General features: G+C 38.1%; 1 protein-coding gene across 1 annotated transcript; it reads left to right on the forward strand.

The window, feature by feature from the left end:
* Window positions 1–16,253: 16,253 nt before the first annotated feature.
* Hem (Nck associated protein 1 Hem) lies at window positions 16,254–20,540 on the forward strand. The gene is made up of 2 exons (XM_076821054.1): window positions 16,254–16,379; window positions 16,457–20,540. The coding sequence occupies exon 2, from the start codon at window positions 16,598–16,600 to the stop codon at window positions 19,964–19,966; it is 3,369 nt and encodes a 1,122-aa protein (XP_076677169.1). The 5' UTR covers window positions 16,254–16,379; window positions 16,457–16,597; the 3' UTR covers window positions 19,967–20,540.
* The last annotated feature ends 349 nt before the right edge of the window (window positions 20,541–20,889 follow it).

Raw genomic sequence — 20,889 nt, forward strand, 5'->3', positions numbered from 1 at the left:
ATTTTTACGCAGTTTTGTAGATATAAAAAAAGGATGCAACTTTTGTTTAAACTTATTTACGATATCTCTCATCGTTCTCGAGATATTCGCGCACCAACAAAAAGTAGGGCTGTGTTGCGGATGAAACACTCTACTTGCACACAAAGATGCATAATTTTCTGAATTTTCGGGCTGCCTAACTTCCTCTGCCAGTCAAGTGTTATTTAATTACGTATCTGCGCTTCATTGTCATAATTAAATTTTCCATAAGTCTAATTAATGTGAACAAAAACACTTTTATGTATTTAGTTGCGTCGAGTTGCGAGCATGAATCACTAGGAATACAACATGTACCTACATAATAAATTTATGCAAGGGAGCAAAACTAGTCAAAGCAATAAGCCAGAAGAAGACTGACTCTAATTTCCAAAACGATGGTTCATCACTAGATTACAATACGAGAAATATTACTGAACCTGATTGACCATTGGTTGAATTTCAGTTAGATGCAGGAAAAATAATATAGCATGCAGAATATCGTACTTCTTGAAAATTGTTGAGGTTGATTAATATTTCTTTCTTATGTTATATTACATTGTTTTTCACTACAGTTATCTTGGTACGAATGCTTGACTATTATATAGATGTTCTGTGGCTGATAGTTTCTTTATTTTTAGTTACTTAATATATGTATGTATAGTTTATTGTCCATTCATTGTTTCATATTGCTGTAATGCGTATAAAGTTTATATTAAAAGTACATTGTGCAGTACAAAATATCTATTTTCTCTCAAAAATAACTCCACCAAATCTAATAAAAACGAAGATAAGCTATGATTTCGAGAAGACCACAAGTAATTAGAACAAATCCAATGGCCACTACTGACGAACTTTGAAATACTATACAACCATGACCGAAGTGAACGCACCCTTCTTAATTCCTCTTTCAAAACTAGCTTCGCACATTGTGCCTATAGAGTATTCGGAAGTAATAGCTTCAAACTCGACATACGGTACCAACAATCATTCATATTCTACTTCCACATCACTAACATTTCCATTACTCCTCGTACAGCAACGATATTTCACGTCAAGTGTCGCGTTGGGAGACCCAGCGAAGACCGCCTCAAATTCCCGTGCCCCCCCAATGAGACTTTGGCACTAAAGAATTCATGAATCGCGGTATTAATTCGCGGCCTCTCGAAATACTAGAGCGAATTTAAAGTCAGGCGGCGTGGAAGAAGCCCAAAAATACGTGATCGAAGCGTAAGGATTCCTGTACGACCGAACACAAGAGTTTACCACTTGCACAGACGCGTGTGGGACTTTATGCACACCCCACGGGCCACGTAAATGCACAGCGTAGCATGGCGAGCAACGTAACGACAGCTCGGGGAACTTTCAATCGACCTTATCCTGTTCAAGTTACCAGCAACTCTTTTTCTTAACATTTCGCGCGGACTTATCACTCGTCGCGACGTTAGTTACCGCACGGCAAAGCGTAACTGTCGCGTGAGCGAGAAACTTTCACCGGAAAATAGATATTAATAGCGTCTTTTGCCACGTATTATTTAAGATTAATGGGGGAACAGCGTCGGCTGGATGTAGATATCGTACCTTACCCGTCGCTGCAAACTTTTCTGCACATGCATTACATGGTGTATAATAACGAAGCTGTCTGACGTGGCAGCCAGCGATATCGCAGCTCGGACTACTAGCGATGAGAGAACACCGCGTGATAGAACAGACTCTCGAGGTTTCGCGGTCCCACCCCGTCGCGATAAGTTCTTTCTATCAACTTCATTTCGTTGAAAGTATTTTTATCGGTAGGGCCATCTGCGCGACAATCTCGCGAGTCGTTCGTAAAATCGTATACGACTATCAACGCGGCTAATGGATTCCAATATTGGAGCTGGCATCACGACCACTGATGACATTTCGCGTATACATACGACGGGAGATAAAGAATCGTCGAGTATAAATCCATTTGACAATGGAAATTAAAAGCGTGCACGATATTGTTTATTTTATATCTTGAATTGTTTGGGTGATCGTCAGTTGTGCGATAGGTACCTAATAATTATTCAAATTAAAACGCCACGTAGGTAGTTGTGGCTTCTCTTATCAAAGATATCGCACATCACTTTATATTCTTTATTTATCACGTACTAGCTTTACTACTCGGCTTCGCTGAAATTTAGATTCTGATTTTATAAAGAAATTTTTTTTTTTATTTATTTCTTTTTAAAATAGTCACATTCGTCTGGATTAACTAGGCATAATGAGCTGGGACACACTTCGTGACCCCAGGGTTTAGCGTTCGAAAGTTTTTAGCCGACAGACAAACACATAAACACTTTCTGCTTTATATATTAAAGTAATATAAGGCAGTGAGAGTAAAAACGGACTAACCCACATTTTTGGCGAAATTGAGTTAGTAGCAATAATGTATTCCAATAGGCTGTACTAATCATATAAAATAGGAAAAATTAATTTTTTTTCAATGTGGGTTAGTCTGTTTTTGCTCTCAATGCCTCATATTTAATTTAAAAGTTACTAAAATAAGGTATAAACAGAAACAAGGACTCAAATATTTGTTTCTCAAACCGAAGACAGCTAGGTACCATAGCAATTTTACAAAATTAATTGTGCCGAGAAATATGATCTAATAAATAATTCCCTGTATAGTAACAAAAACGTGTTACAACTGCTACTTAATAACTAATTTTATTTCTAAGCTTTCTCCGGTAAAAATTACAAAATGGAATTCACATAAAGCGGTTATTATCATAATCGATACTAAGCATATTTACCGTCAAAGTTAATGAAACGGAAACTCAGTAAGAAGTGATTGGAAGCAATCAATTCCGTACGCTAGGCGATGGGTCAATGTTTCTCAATCATGGTGCGGACTTCCGTTCGCAAATGCTACAGGAGAATCCGGTGAACTCGGTAATTCTCAAGGTAACATGGACAATGAAATCCCGGGGACACGATCGCTAACACGTGTGAGTATATTAGTGTTGCGCCCCTCTATCCAGAATACATGTGGTGTGTATCTGCATACCTACCTCACCAATTACCATTCCTAGTCTATACAGGAGCACTGACCATTTCACGCAGGTCCGAATCATATAGGAACATAACTGCGGATCACCTCATTAAATTGTACAAGATGATAGTCTTCCATCTGTGAGCATCGACAAATTCATACAAAACTATGCGTTGTCCCCTATTCGTACTGCTGTAACGAACAGCTTGGGGTGGCATTCGAAGAACTTGCAAAGGTTACTTCTAAAAAGGGGAGTACAAGTGAAGACATCAACAGACTATCGCTACGATGTACTGCGCGAATGCTCAGCGCGCGTTGTTAAAGATATTAAGCAGAATACGAGTTTGTCGTTCACATTAATCTCAATACCCCATTCACACTTTTGGGAGGACCTAAGCGCAACATCATTACGCGGCATCAAAAGAACAAGTCTATTTCTATGTAGATAAGTATGGGGAACGAAATACTTATTGCATACCCCAATAGTTTGTTTTTTTTTTGCCTCGTTGGTGGTACATTCGCGTACATCAATTTTATGCAATACTGTGGTTCCTGTTAGTTTTATATTCTAAGGAAAGAACGACGTGTTTCAAATGCAGGAGGGAGGTCACAAATATGTCAGCTGCTTCTAGTTTTTATGTTATAAATTTAATATTTAAAAGGAAGTATTTTATTTTGCAACTATACCCAACTAGGCTGATTTTTATATGGTTGTTTGTGAGGAGTAAAGGTAGGCTCTCAGTACGCCTCACCTGGGTTTATTTTATTCTTCCTATGATTTTCTTCTGTATTTTGACAATTTGACTGATACTGCGCCTCGCCTCGCATCGGCGCAACTCCGAGCCGCGGATTCTTCCTTGAGAATATTTTGAGGAAGAGAGGCGAGGCGAAGTGTGAGTAGATGCAATGCCACCGCTTTCGGTGACCGCTAAAAGAGGAAGGAAGAGGTCCTCTGAGCAACTAACCAAACACATGAACCGAGGTAAGCTCAGATAACTTCAGGTACGGAAAACCCGAGGCAACGCGAGCCTAGATGTGAGTGCGAAAAGAAGTTGCGCCGAGGCGAGGCGAGGCGTAGTGAGAGCCAACCTTTATGGTAAATGCGGCCCTAGTTATGCCTAGTCAGCTTTCAAAAAACAACGCGATTTTCAAGAATTTTTTGTGGAATATTTACTGTATATTTTATTACAACTATTCGCTTATTTTAGAAGTAGATATATGCAGCAACTCTCAGTAATTTTGTTACAGAAAAACATTAAAAAATTAACGAATAACAGCCATTCTCGCGAAAGCTGTGTTGATATCGGTGAGCAAGATATTTCGGAAACCACTGTACCGATTGGCCTAAACTTTTGCAGAGTTCTTTTATATACCAAGGACTAGTAGGTGAACGAAGGATTTTTTATTTTAACAAAAACTGTATTTTTAATTAACGAAAAACGAACAATTCAGACATCGGAAAAGCGTGATTTTGCGTCAAACGGCCGCCATTTTGTCAAAAACTAACTTTTTGTAAAAACCTTCGTTCATCTACTAAATTCAACAATATATTAACGTAATGTTTTTGAATTTTTAATTTTAGCTGATCCGGCTCAGAGAAAACTTGCTCACCGCACAGCGCCTTTATCAAAACAGCTCCCGTAAGAATGGCTGTTATTCGTTCATTTCTTAATATTTTTCTACAACAAAATTACTGAGAGTTGCTACATATATGTAATTTCAAAATAAGCGAATAGTTGTAAAAAAATATACAGTAGATATTCCACAAAAAATTCCCGAATATCGGGTTCTTTTTCGAAAGCTGACTAGGCATAACCCCTTAATCTGCCTATTCTTAAAAACAACTTTACATCATTTTTAAAAACAGCATAAGTACATATACATATGTACTCATGTATGTTGCTACTAATACTTGTATATAAGTAGTATAAAAGTAAAAGTGTTAGGAGCTAATATCTTCCAAAGTGAACGAGATATAAAATTTTTGGGGGGCACATCTTTGGTCTCGACAGGTATGCGATGAAAATAATTCCTGTCCGAGGTAATAGAGTTCAAATAAAATTCTATTCTTTACTACAGTGATCTATGGACTAGTGAGAACTGGGATTGGAAACTCAATTCGAAGTAGGACGGTAAACTCATTCATAGCGAGAGCCACTGGATTGTAGTACTGATGGCTGACTATGCACTGGGCGTTTCTACTTCCCCGTTTGATCTACTGAGGAAACCGTTAACGAACGAACTCTTTGCACAGTATTTCCTCCCTATAACTTATGTAGGACTGTGAATGTCTAAAGATCTTGCGAATCTTGCATGTACAGAGTATTTCAGAACTGTAGGTTGAAACTGTTGTTATTAGCACAGCCCACAAAACGAAATAAATAGGTATGTTATATGCTAGTTCGGTACGCCAATGATTACTCGGTGACCAAATTAATATTTAGTGAATAATAGTTATTAGCAGGAATTCATTTTGTTTATACTTGGAATGATAAGCAGATTTAATTCGAGTCAACAGACTTTTTCTAAGCGATGCTTAATCTATGTATATTTCTTATCGTTTCTCTTACTTGCAGTAGATTTTCCTTGCGCTCCCTCAGTCTCTGTGTACATTTGAAATGAATCCCCATGCTTATTCATACGCAGACGTGACGAATATTCATTGTATGTATAAACTTGCAAATAGACATGCGATACTGGCATGCCGAATTACTGTGGAGCTTTAAAAGTTATTACAAACTGGTATTTCCAGAATTCTTTCTTTTTAATGAGTTCTACGAGCAAATTAAGCTTTTCCCTACAATTTTGAAACACCCTGTAGTACTTCGAAATCGGTTAACAAATCTTGCGTATTTAATTTTTCGTTTATAAGTTTCTACAGAAATTATTCTTGTGAAAAAAATTGCGAACGTCGACGTCTTGATTTTTGTAAACGAAATTCTTGTTCCCTTTCGCAAAAACTATCACTGGACAATGGTTACTTCATAGAAAAACAAGTTTCCACAGAATAATTTCTGTAAACAATTATAAAAGAAAAATTAAATACACAATTCGTTAACTAATGTCGTAGTAATACAGAGTACTTCAAAATTATAGGAAATAATTTAATTTGTTATTAGAACTTCCAAAAAGAAGAAAACACAATAAATATCAGTTTTTAATAACGATCTAATCGTTTGTAGATTCATACTCCCTTTTTATATTTTAAATGATTAAGTGTAAAAGCGTACCTTTAAAAGAAAAAGGCTAATTAAAAATCAATTTAACAATTAAACTCGCATAATCCATTTATAAATCTCATAACAACTGTGGCTGACTGGAAAATCTCTGTTCTTCGATAGACAAGTCAGAAAAAATGAATTTACTCTTATTTAGCATTCCAAAGTTAGACGAGAACGTTTTAGACTTTAACGTAACAGTTTTTGAAACATTAAAATATAGCGCGCAATCAAGTTTCTTTTGAAACCTTTCTGGTACAGAATGCCCAGCAAAGTTCCGTTCAACTTTATGGTGGTAGTGGTATGGACTATCGGAAATGGACGCATCGATCTTGAAGGGTGAAACTGGACGGAGAAATTGTGAGTCAACGGTCGGGGGTTATTCTCAACGCGTCAGCGCTTTAGCTTCGTTAATGACGTCATTTACCTGTCTTGGTAAGAGTTACGACACGTAAGAATAGGGAAAGAACGGAGAACAACGGAGAAAGCGATTGATTGGCAAAAACTTACTTCTACGACTTCTTAGCCAACTCAGAAGATTCTACCTGATTAAAGCTTCAATTTTCAACTTCAGAGGTCGTATGAAGAAGCGAGTCCTAATTAAAATTTTGAAGATCCCTTCGCTATATACCTGAATGTCAATTAAACTTAATACAGAAAAGGATGTATTGAAATTTTAATTCATAAAATAGCAAAGACATCGTATTCGTATGATGAATCCAATAGGGTAAAGGACCCAATTACTGACACCTAACCAATTTATTGTCACCTTAAGCTATTTCACTTAAAATAACGAATAAATAAACTATAGTATATAATCTATAGTATAGATTATAGGTTGAATTACATAATTCTTTTTGTGTATGACTTTACAACGTTTATTTATTCGTTATTTTAAGTAAAATAGCTTAAGGTGAAAGTAATTAGTTTGGTGACAGTAATTGGGTCCTTTACCCTACCTGTCGTTTTCCTTGACATGTGTAAAATGAAAACTTACTTCTGACACAATTATTAAACGTATGAAAATTTCTGTAATCCTACATAATTGCCCACCTACACTACGGGCGCGACAGCAAATTGAAAATTAAAATCTATGGGAATCGAAACACGAATAACGTAAACGTATTCAGCTCAAAGGCATTTAAATTTTCAAGCAGTATTTTCATGGATACTGTTCGCCAACGGGAAACGGAGTACGCGCATAATTATTTGCATAAGTAATTTACGAATAATTTACTTTAAAATTAAAAGTCTAATTACTGTGCGTGTAGGTTACGAACGAGTGTGCTTAATTTTCGCTCGCATCATTTGCTCCGTTCATTTACGCGTCCCTTTACACTTTACATTGAACATTATCGTCCTAACAATATGCTTTCCTGAAATTATGTCCAAAATTTCCCTGCAATCCGCGCACAAAGTAGGGGTGTAACTGGCAAATGAAAATTGAAAAATTTGCAACGATATTTCAGTCTTAATATTATATTTCTCGCGAGAAATGGTTTCGAATATTACACGTATGGCAGAATTTCTAATAGTAGGTACTTGTATGTGCATCTGTCATATATGAACACATACCTATGTAAAATATGCGGTAACAAATATTCCCGTCACGTGTTTGATAAATGGAAAAGAGCACAAAGAGACAAAGGTCAATGAGATGATTGGACGAGATTGCGAATTTACATTTTTCGATTCTGCAACGACTGCTTTAAGATGACCCTGCGCTCAAAACGCTCGAAAAATAGGTGATTTTTATGAATTATTTACAGGAAGAGGTTATAACATATCCTCAAAAATGTTCGTGACTTTTATTAATACACCCGTTTTGGTTAAAAAAAATTTTTGTTTCGTGTTTTCGGTCTTCATGCATTTCCTAGATGGCGCTTATTACTAGTGCAGCGTAGTGATTCTCCAGGGAGTGATCGGCATAACCGCAGCCATTTTGGGGCAAAACCGAAAATAAACATAACCTAAACGTTTATCTATCTCTTTCTATCAGTATTTCTCTCTCTCTTTCTGTCAGTATTTCTGCCTCTTTCTATCAGTATTTCCGTCTCTTTCTTTTTTTACAGTTTCTTTCTCTGCCTACTTCCGTTTTTGCTCCAAACCGCGGCAACCAATCAGCGACGATACACGTTGTTCCGATCACTGCCTAGAGGATCACTAGTGCAGCGCTGCTAAAATGAGATGCCTAAACAGTAACCACGATTTCGGAAGATCTAATGAACAGTCTAAAAAAACGATGAGGCATTTGATTTATAAATCGACTCGATATTGCATCCTCCTCCAACATAATTTTTTGAAACACGTTTTTTATTTAACTGCACGTCTATGCGTAAAATTTCCCCTTTTGCACTATTTCGCCCAATTGTGCACCAATCATCGCAGTTTTACTGTTTTTTACCTCGATAAAGGATAATATGATAGGCATTAATATGGGCAAATATCAGGATTTCTTTTTGATTATTGATTTCAGATGATCCTGTGAGTAAATTTCATGGTGACCGTCTAGGCATCCCCTTTTGCCAGCGCTGCACTAAGCGCCACCTAGAAAATACGACCGAAAACAAAAAAGCAAACATTTTTTTGCACCCTAACGAGTGTATTAATTAAAACCAGAAACATTTTATAGGGTACGCTACAACCGCTTCTTGTAAAAAAATCCATAAAAATAACTTATGTTACGATCGTTTTGACCGGAGGGTCCCCTTAACCAACTAACTATCAAATAGAAGCCTTTAGGTCTTTTCAGGAGCCTGGCTTTCAACATACAACTTGTATTGTCCATCGACATATTCAATACGTCAATCCTGCGTTCTTTACAAACAATGTCACCCATGCGACGCGTTGTCTGGAAATGGAATAAATATTTAAACATATCCTTAAAAGGAATGAATTTATGAAGCAAGTCTGGCATGCAGATACGCCAATTTCAAACGCGTTAATGAAACACTCCTCTACGGATCGGTCACGTGTGATTCAGACGTCTCCGTGAACGGTCCTCCGTCCAAGGATTAAATTCCTAAGAGCACCGACGGATTAACCTAACCCCGTTATATCTCCCACGTGGGACAGGTATTTCATATTGTTTACACAACGATATAACCGGATATCAGTGTTCATGCAACACAGTGCGAGTCCTACGCCTAATCTCAATGGACCGTTCCTATCCGATTCTTAGCTGAGGGAGCTAGAGTCCATAGGGGAGGGGGTACCGGAAGAAGGGAAAACTAGCGAATCGCAGAAGGTCAAATTATCTTTCGGCGACTGCCGTTTAAATCGTACGGGCGGCTTCTATACTCTGCCAGTTCATATCGTAGCCAGTGAGAGAGTAGAAGGCAGAGGCTGGAGGTTCCCGCACACAGAGTCCGTAGGACCATAGCCGCTATAGCTTGCCTCTACAGTTCGCCGGCTATTTCCCATTTGGCAGGCGAGCCAGACCCAGCACTTTTGGTGCCAACCGATAATTGGACGAATCGCAGTCATTCGCATCGCGCGAACTATTCTCTCCCTCTCTCTCTCTGTCTCTCTGGGTCTCACTGTCTCTCTCAGCTCCCCTCTTCTCTTACTTTCGCGCAGCACTTCCCAGCGTTTACTCTTTCTCTTCCTGCTTCCCCTTTCCCGCTATACCTTGTCACTTCCTCTTCCTGTCTCCCTCCTCACAGCTTCTTCGCTGAACGCTACTCGCCTTCGTATCCTCCTGGCATACCCTTCTCCTCTTTCTCCGTTTACCTCTGCGTTGATCATCCTATTCTCCGTCCGCATCATTCAAAAGAGCCATTCCTGTGGAACTTCAGCCCCCTCCCAGAAGTTCCCGCGGTAAGAGTCCAGTCGGTATCGCGGAGATAACCTTCGATGATCGTGAAAGGGGGTCGAAGACGCCATAAAACGTAGATACTCCCCGGATATATGCGCAGCGTTACGATTCCTGGCGCTGTACCGTTATTGCCTCGGTAAAGAGCAATGGGGGAAGAAGACAGTTGAATCGAAAGGGGGATAAAAGTTCCTAATTTTTATTGGACACTACAATTACGGCTGAGCGCGGAAGGTGTAAAAGATATCTATGTGTATGCGAACGCTTTAATATGTTTAGATGCCCTCTAATAACGCTGTAGCTACGCGTGTGCGTGTACAGTTTGTCGATATATCAGTTTTATTCAAACCCAAGCTTTCACAGGCTTAAACGAATCCGTGGTAAAATCGAGGATTTACGTCGGAAGCAATCATAAGATTATAGAGCGTGAACGGGTTCAAGCTGGTTTGTTCGAGGGGCAAAAATAGTGATATAATTTTCCCCTGGTGCGAGCAATTTAACAGAAGGATAAGTAACGTATGATACTTTCTCGTGAATTATTTTTCAACCAGTATATTTTTGTTTCTTATAGGTTTAACGTTGCATCGGTGGCATAGGTTGTTAGCGACTATACATCGGTTTAATAAGGTCTTTTTACCACATGTTTCTTATATGTCGTTGAGGATTCTGACGTTTTTACAAAACGTGATTAATGTTACCCTCAATATAGCAACTTCTTCTTATTTAGAAGTATTTCTGCCATTCACTGATGACATGGTCCATTGATAGGCGAACGTTGCAGACAACATGCATAACCGGAGGGGTATTGTTTAAAATACGCGTATGAGTCAGTTTGGTGTGTCCGTTTCTTATTCTCGTTATTGTAACTTGTTTCTTACGATTGAGGTATGGGTGAGTTTTAATATCATATAGGTTAGATATAGATTTATGTAATGGACATGCTTTATATGTTTCCCATTTTAGATTCCATTTTTGTTTCTATAGTGATTCAATATACCTATTAAGGCGGAAACACACTGTTATCGCGTCACGTGAACTCACGTACTAAGGTGAATGTCCCAATTTCTGCTCATTTAAGGGGTAACTCGTCATAAAGAAGGTGTAAAAAATTTGTTTGTGATCAAAGTTTGCAGAGTAATTGATTAATTCTTTAATAATTAATCAACCAATTTAAAAACTATTTAAGAAAGATATTTCAAGATGTTTAACTATTAGTAATTTGTAATTAAATATATAATGCTCTAAATGTCCGTATTTCTGTTCATGAAAAATAGCGATGTATGTATTGCCCCGAGCTCGTGCAACACTCGCGTAAATATTTAAATAATGTAGAATTATTTTGTTGCAACTCATAATAACAAAAATACGAAATGATCAGAAATGGGGACATGAGCAGAAATTGGGACATTCACCTTATTACATAAACTCACGTCACGGACAAAAAGTGTGCGGTGTTGTTTTACAAAGAACAAGTAGCTTATGTAATAGCGCGTGAGTTCGCGTGACGTGATAACAGTGTGTTCCCGCCTTTATTCTCGGGAGATGTGTCGCATATAGAATGCACCAATCTTCTTCTATTAAATTCTTGTACCATTCATAAGCCACCTGCCAGTATTACCACTTTTGTGTATGAAAATTATACGATAACAACGATGGAAAGTAAGCTTACTGCGTAACGCGTATATCGGTTCCGAAAGCCCAGAGCGACGTCAACGTTGCCGAAGCGGCACGCGTTATATTCCACGAACGTGTATGCAATGGTATATCTAGGGGTATACGTGTTTGAAGAGGAAATCGAAGGAAAGGGACTCGTTCATTTCCCGAAAGCCGCGCTTTAGCAGGCTCGGGCACGCTCCCGCTAAAACCGTGGATTTGCATTAGAGGCAATCACAAATTCACAGAGCATTAACCTCATGTTCGGAGGCGATAGAGCATAGGTGCAGAGAATGCAAAGAGAGTGAAAGGGTGACGGGGCAACGGAAGATAGCGGGTAGCGGTACGGGAAGTATGCACTATCTGCAGGATCCATGCTATTTGCGCAAAGTGGCCTAACCTCCCACAATCTTCAACCACCCCTCCTTGCCCCCACCCGCTAGCCCACCCAATTCGACATAACCGCCTACGTTTAGGCGGACTAGAGAGTAATACATTGTTTGCTCTTCGTTCGCTAAACTAAACCGCATTCGGAATTAATTGCACGTTAGGAGACCACGGGATAATTAAAGCCTGCCCGATTACCCTCGCCCACCGTACGTACCCCCTTTTCTGATGCATTCTCATCGGACTACATTTCGTAAATAAACAGTTATTGGAATCACACGGTTTACAAATATCGCGATGAGAAAGTATTCGTTTAAGATACGCAAGCGTCTTTAGGGTCAAGGTGTATTCGATATAAGTTTGCGGTATATACAGTGGCCAAGGACGGCCAGAGACTTTTTTTCAAAGCAGAGGGGGGTGGGCAACTTTGCGATGATGGTAAAGAAAAATATACCCCCCTTGGTGCCTATTTAATTAAAAATTTAAAATCCAAATTTAAAAATATTCACGATTTTAGTTTGAATTTACTAAAGATCAGTTTTGAAAAATAAGCGATTTTTTCTCAAAAGCCAGGGTAGGGCAATTGGCCCTTTTGCGCCCCCCTCCGGACGCCCATGGCAGTGGCGGACTGGGTCTAAAAGCATTGGTTGCTTGGAGAAAAAGGGGGCCCACCCACAACTATAAGGCTATTATTTAATTTTTATAAGAAATGACGTAAAATAATGGGTTAATAGATTAGTGCTGAAATACATTTCATGTGCCCAATTTGTGAAGATATACAGAAAAAATTAGTTTCAGGAACAAACAAGCTGGGCCTCATATTAGGAACCTATTTTTGTTGTATCTGTTTATTTGTATAATTTTCGTTTTTATTTTATTATGAAGGAACGAATATTTTTTACTGTACCTTCCAGTAGATTGCAAAAGAAATACATATCTTACTTTAAAAATGTGTATCTAATTTTAATAAAAGTGTTCTTGGTCGAGAGTTATGATTTTTTTTAAGAAATAGGTCTTATATTAGGTAACTTTAACCTATGCGTCGGCCTCGCCTCACCCGAATGAGAATTATTTTTTCAGAGTTATTTATTATATTCTTAAATATAAAGTATCCTAGAAAAATGAGTTTATTACATTTTTTTATTAAAGTAGTAATGCAACGTAAATTTTAGTTGTATAAAGTAATAATATTGAAACTTCTATTATATTTTTAAGCTACTAAAAGGTCATTAACACTGTTAACATATTGTCTGATGTGTAAGGGGGCCCACAGGGGCGTCCACAGCGGGAGCAGTTACCCCCTGGCTTAAGAAAAAACCGCTTATTTTTAAAAACTAATTTTTATAAAGTTTATACCAAAAAAAATGAATATTTTTAAAATTTTAATGAAATTGGTGCTACAAAATGGGTTCAAACAAACAACCAATCGTCGCTTGCCAAATTGACCATTTCTCAAAGTAACCCCCTCCCCCCACCCTGAAAAAAGCCTGCGGACACTGGTCATATGTCGCCTAAAATATACCGAGTCCGATTGTGATGCAACTCAGAATCAATACGTTGTTAAATAAACGTCAAGCATGAAACTTAAGTATTAGATTGCAATCAAGAGGAGAACACAATTCTCGAAAATCTAGAAACAAGGATTATCTAAACAGCAGTTCGAACGATTAAAGAAGCCTCTTCATTAATTTGGCTACTTATACCATAATTAAAAAACAATATTAAATATAAAAAACCAAGAAACATTTATGTCCGTGTCGCAGTATCTATTTGAAAACTGTAGGAAGGAATAAAGAAATGCCAATAAACTACAATTGAAAAGTAGAACAGCTCCTCTTATCGGATAGAAAGTAGTTGTTGTAAAACCTGAAACAGTGCTATTGGTGTCAGAGAATAGTGGAGAGGATTAAAAAGGACCGCTCGCTATTTTTTATCTGCGTCGTAAATAAGAAGCTATTGATACTATCGAGAATTACCGAGTCCCGCCCGAGATCTCAGGTATAGAGATCATGTGTCGTGATATTTGACAAGTAGACAAAAGGGTGGACGAACGCCAACAATCCCCAATCGACCGCCTCAATAATCTATAGGTTTTTTTTCCCGGGGTGGAGAACCAGCCACGCGAAGGGCCGAGAAGAAGCCATTGTTTCTTCGCGTACGGCCGGTTTGATTGTGCTAATGAAAAATGGGAAAGAAGTATAGCCGAGTGAATGGTTCCAGATCGAAGGGTGCTGGCGACGTGGGCTTTTCAGAGTAGCAGGGTGAGACGGGAATTGAACGTGATCCAAAAGCGCTTATAAATGAATAACACCCATAAAGGATAAGATATCGAAAGATTATACCTATTATCATATATCTACCACGGAGGGAGGCCCTTTTTTGCAGCCCGTCATTGATACCCATATTTCTTTCCGGCTATGCGATTTATCGATCCGGTAAATATATTACAGGTGTCAAAGGTTTTTTGCCCATTCGTGTATTGAATGCAAAGTCAATCCAGTGATATATGGACCCACCCATAAGTGACAGAACATGATATTCGTATGGATAAGAGTCAACTTTAGGGAACGAAAATTTGAAAAAGAGTTCGTATAAAATCGTAATACGTACAAAGTGAAAATTAACTCCCCATATAAAAACAAGAGTCTTAAGGATAATTGGATCTGGTTGATTTATGATCAGAGTTGGGCAAAATGTAATCTAATTACAAATTACAAATTATGATTAAACTGTAATTGTGTAATTAATTACACATTATTTTCTGTAATTGTTAATTTAGGTAGTTGACCGTTTGGTTTTGTCAACTATCAAAATGAACGATTACTGAAAATAATGTGTAATCAATTACACAATTACAGTTTAATCGTGCTTTGTAATTTGTAATTAGATTACATTTTGCCCAACTCTGTTTATAATATACCTATAGACTTTAGTGTTTCTGTGATGCGTGGATTGCTCTTTAAGATAAAAGGCAACTTTATGAACATATAAAAATAAAATGTGTAAGATTTATTTGAAATTGTTATTATTAGAAGCGTTAGATTATTATTAGTATATCGCTTGCATATTATGAGTGTATTTATTTATAAAAGCCTAAGCAATAGGAATCCATTAGATTTCAATTTAGTTATTGTTTTATCTCGTCAACTTTCGAAATAAATTCAATGTAAATTAAACGTTGTCTGCACAAATTCTGTGGATGTGTTATATTAAGTCTATTTTAGTGAAGTGTTATTGGGATTGAAGAGAATTATTCAAAAGTATAAACATTTGGGTACAGTTCCACTTAAAAAATTTAGGAATCCCTTCCCCTCCCCCTCCATCGAACTACCATTGAAATGAGTCATTGCATGAGGATATACCTCGGTAATGATGGTACCGACAATACCGACGTTTGCTAACAGTAGGTACGAATAAGAATATAATCTGTTTCAATACTCTTTTACAAATATTCTTTCAAAAGTTTTCTTTATTCAATCACAATTACATTTTGCAAAATTTAACGTGTTAATGTATTATTTAAAATGTCTGATACACACACACTGCCAACAGCATATTTTTTTTATAATTTAGTGCTCTTCAATTCCAATAACACTTCACTAAAATAGACTTAATATAACACATCCACACAATTTGTGCAGACAACGTTTAATTTACATTGAATTTATTTCGAAAGTTGACGAGATAAAGCAATAACTAAATTGAAATCTAATGGATCCCTATTGCTTAGGATTTTATAAATAAATAAATTTACCTAATTTTGTCGGGATAGTTCCATCGACGAAGTATTTCTTTATACATCTTAACACATTCATTAATCATATAAAAATGTCATTACTATATAACAATAAGATGAAACTATTTTATCTAAGTCTTATAATGTATTACACATGTTTCGAAATATTATTTCGTTCATGGCTTTAAGGCGTTAATTGTAAATAAAGACACCTATCTCTTGATAAAGATTAAAAGATTCGTTTCATTCATATAGGATAAGCATAAATAAATATGTATATAATTGTATTACTTACGTATGTATTATGTATAAACGTTTCTAGACTTCATCCTTCTTAAACATTCCACGCTTTTTACTCGTAATCTTTGAAAATTTTCTCTGCTTCTGACGTTCGTTTCATTCGGAACGATAGTAATCTAGCCACCGTTGGCAACACTGACCGTTTTAAAGGCCAGTGCTTCACACGGTGCCCGACGTACACAGAAAGTTGGTTCTATCGTGTCATCGATTTATATTAAACATCATGTAACAGCAGGAGAGGTAAGATATTCCTCGGAAACAACTGCGCACTGCTTTTTTATCGAAGGACGCGATAAAGATGGTGAAATTCTTTGCAGGAAAAGAAAGGTCACTCTATATTAAACACATCCGGCGATGGCAAATTACCCCTAGGGGTGGGGTCTGCTGTCATTTGAAGCCAAAGAGGAAAATGAGTAATGTTGATCACGTAAGAAACACTGTTCAATAATAATATAATCATGGCGCGACCTATTGTACCTAGTCAACAAAAGTTGGCTGAGAAGCTGACCATTTTAAACGACAGAGGTATCGGGATGTTAACCCGCATTTATAACATCAAGAAGGCATGCGGCGATGCGAAGTCGAAACCTGCTTTCCTCTCCGACAAAACATTAGAATCTTCCATTAAAACAATCGTTAGAAAGTTCCCCAACATCGACATTAAAGGTCTCCAAACCATTACGAACCTCCGCAACGAAATTATTAAATCTCTGTCGTTGTACTATTACACATTCGTCGATTTGCTGGATTTCAAAGACAACGTCTGCGAACTCTTAACTACGATGGATGCCTGCGGCGTGCACATGGACATTACGATAAACTTCGATTTAACCAAAGGTTATCTGGACCTTGTCGTTACGTACGTCAGTTTGATGATACTTTTGTCGCAAGTAGAGGATCGCAAAGCGGTCCTCGGATTATTTAACGCAGCCCACGAAATGGTACACAGCCAGTCCGATCCTAGCTTTCCCCGCCTCGGTCAAATGATCATGGATTATGACGCGCCGTTGAAGAAACTTTCCGAGGAGTTTGTCCCGCACTCTAAACTGCTGAGGAACGCTCTCACCTCTTTGTGGCCTATCTACCCTGGTAGAAACTTATCCGCTGACACGTGGAGAGCTGATCAGAAGCTCAGCCTCGTGGGTAGCCCTGGGAAAATACTTAAAGCAGCGGCAACAGACACTATGTCCTGCGAAACTCTGAGCCTGGACAGAGTAGAGAGATGGATCATTCTAGGATTCACACTGTGTCATACGTATTTAAGCCAAGAGCAGCCTAATAAACTCTGGACCACAGCTCTGGAGTCCGGCTGGGTGTTGGCCTTGTTCAGAGACGAAGTGATTTATATACACCAGTATATACAGACGTTTTTTGAAAGTATAAAGGGATATAGCAAAAGAGTATCTGAAGTGAAAGAATGCTACAGTCAGGCGGTACAAAAAGCTGGCTACAGACACAGAGAAAGAAGAAAGTTTTTAAGGACAGCGTTGAAGGAACTAGGTTTAATTTTAACCGACCAACCCGGTCTTTTGGGGCCAAAAGCATTGTTGGTTTTAATGGGACTCTCTCATGCGAGAGACGAAGTTCTCTGGCTTATAAGACACGGCGTTAATCCCCCGACGCAGGGAAAGAGTAAAGGTCGGGGAGGAGAGGATTTAGTCGATCGTCAATTGCCGGAGCTGCTATTTCACTGCGAAGAATTGAGAGCACTAGTGAAGAAATATTCGCAGGTACTTCAGAGGTATTACGTGCAATTTTTATCAGGGTTCGATGCTCCAGCTTTAGATCAAATGATACAAAATCTCCCTGTTTGTCCTGAGGACGAAGGAGCAATTCTCAGTGATATGTGTTCAAAGATTGCTAGTCTAACGGTGAAGCAAGTCGAGGAAAACGAACTGTTCGATTTCCGTGCTTTTCGATTGGACTGGTTTAGGCTGCAAGCGTACATGTCCATCGCAAAGTGTAATATGAATTTAGCTGATAATAGAGAACTGGCTTGCTTCATGGATACAGTAGTATTTCACACTAAGATGGTGGATAACTTGGATGAAATGCTAGTTGAAACATCTGATTTGTCCATCTTTTGCTTCTACAGTAAAGTGTTCGAAGATCAGTTTCACATGTGCTTAGAATTCCCCGCTCAAAACAGATATATCGTTGCATTCCCTTTAATATGCAGTCATTTCCAAAGCTGTACACACGAGCTTTGCCCGGAGGAACGCCATCATATTCGAGAAAGAAGTCTGTCCGTTGTTAACATGTTTTTGGACGAAATGGCTAAAGAAGCTAAAAATATTATCACAACCATTTGTGACGAACAGTGCAATATGGGTGACAAACTGTTGCCAAAGCATTGTGCTCTGTTAATATCGCAGATGGTGAATCGAAAAAAGAAGGACAAAAATAAGAAAAACATGTATGAGATTCATAAGCCTGGTATAGAAAGTTACAGAAAGACCAGAGAAGAACTTACCACGATGGACAAGCTTCATATGGCATTAACAGAGTTGTGCTATGCTATTAATTATTGTCCTACCATTAACGTATGGGAATATACCTTCGCGCCAAGGGAATACTTGCATCAGCATTTAGAATCCAGATTTGCCAGAGCACTTGTTGGCATGGTCATGTACAATCCAGATACTAGTGAAATCGCTAAACCATCTGAACTCTTCGTTAGTGTTAGATCTTATATGAATGTCCTTCAAACTGTTGAGAACTATGTACACATAGATATTACGCGCGTATTTAATAATGCCCTGCTGCAACAAACTCAGGAGCTAGACAGTCACGGTGACAAGACTATTGCCGCTTTATATACGCAATGGTATTCAGATGTTTTGCTAAGACGCGTTAGTGCCGGGAATATTTGTTATTCCAGTAATCAAAGAGCGTTTGTTAGTTTGTCTGTAGAGGGTGCTATACCCTTTAACGCAGAAGAGTTCTCTGATATTAACGAGTTGAGGGCATTAGCCGAGCTTATTGGCCCGTATGGTATGAAGATGTTAAGCGAAAATTTGATGTGGCATATAGCCAGTCAAGTGCAGCAACTGAAGAAATTAGTTGCTGGAAACAAAGACGTTCTTATCGCCCTGAGAACGAATTTTGATAAGCCGGAAGTAATGAAGGAACAGTTCAAGAGGTTGCTAAATGTAGATAACGTACTACAACGCGTTACAATTATAGGTGTAATTTTGAGCTTCAGGCAGCTGGCACAGTCAGCATTGGTTGATGTCTTGGAAGAACGTATACCGTTTCTCCTGAGTTCAATCTTAGACTTCAGACATCATTTACCCTCTGGTGATCCCATGCGTGTTGTGTCGGAAATGACTTCAGCGGCAGGCTTAACTTGCAAAGTTGATCCAACGTTAACTGCAGCGCTAAAGACTCAGAAAGCTGACGTAGACGAAGACGAGCATTTGCTCGTTTGTCTGCTGATGGTCTTCGTGGCCGTTTCAATCCCGAAGTTGGCTCGAAATGAGAATTCCTTTTACCGCGCATCCCTGGAAGGTCACTCTAATAACATTCATTGCATGGCAACTGCCATAAACAATATTTTCGGTGCACTGTTCACAATCTGCGGACAAAATGACATAGAAGATAGAATGAAAGAATTCCTTGCTCTGGCATCGTCCAGTTTACTTAGATTGGGCCAAGAAGCGGACAAGGAGGTGATCAAAAACCGAGAATCTGTGTATCTTCTGTTGGACCAAATAGTCCAGAAGTCGCCATTTTTAACGATGGACTTGTTAGAGAGCTGTTTCCCATATGCACTGATACGCAATGCATATCACGATGTGTACAAGCTTGAACATTCGCAACCATAAAGCTGTTCTTGATAACGGAGACACGTATTTGTACCTTGCCACTCAGGGCTAGTTTTTCTTACGTCTGTTTCGATCGAGCGTCGAATCGAAAAGAGCGTCTCGTAACTTTTAAAGGAAACTGTGAAAGTGGCAAAACATTCTATTTAAGGGACGTATACTTAGCAACATTTTTTTTCTATGCTTAAAGCGAATCACGTTCTTGGAACGCGTTGGATTTATGGCGTAAGTCCACTCGAAATGTATGTAAAGTATTTGTAAGGACCGAGTTTGCGCTATATCATTTGGAATGATGCATTTTGTATAGAGCAGTGTGTTCTACTTCATATTCGATACCTGGCTTAGGATATGTTATCATATGCAATAATACGTTTTCTTCAGTATTCTGTTATACGTGTATCGTCGATACGTAAGGAACGTATGTTTTATATTACTGGCGAAGTGTAAATTGCTGTCTATGTAAGAATTGAAATACACACGTATCATAAAATAGACATCACTCGATATCTGCTACATTTTCTAATGTACAATTGTAACTTTTACAATAGTTTATAAAATAAATAAAAGTATCTATCAATTGTGTTTTTATTTCGATGCAATCATGATAAACATCTTTCACAGGCGTTATGACAAGATATATATATATGTATATTCCAGATGTACATGAAATATATTTAAATAGGGTTTTGCAGACTTGCAGGTCCAAACTTAGCTTTGTGAGCAGTAAATGGAAGTAAGAAACATTCATTTCGTTGAAACCTCGTGATACATTCGAACTGCCAATATGAAGAAAATACAAAAAATGGCTGCAAGTAGAAGCAATAGTTTAGAAAAATCATGATTACTGTTTTAATATACCATAAGAGTTATTATTCATAAAATATTCACTGATTTCTCGAGATATCAGTTCATTTTTGACTACATGT

Source organism: Andrena cerasifolii, chromosome 10 (assembly GCF_050908995.1).
Source record: "Andrena cerasifolii isolate SP2316 chromosome 10, iyAndCera1_principal, whole genome shotgun sequence".
Classification (NCBI taxonomy): Eukaryota; Metazoa; Arthropoda; class Insecta; order Hymenoptera; family Andrenidae; genus Andrena; species Andrena cerasifolii.

Excerpts from the sequence above, each read along its gene's own strand:
- Hem (XM_076821054.1), top strand. The coding sequence starts at position 16,598 with ATGGCGCGACCTATTGTACCTAGTCAACAAAAGTTGGCTGAGAAGCTG.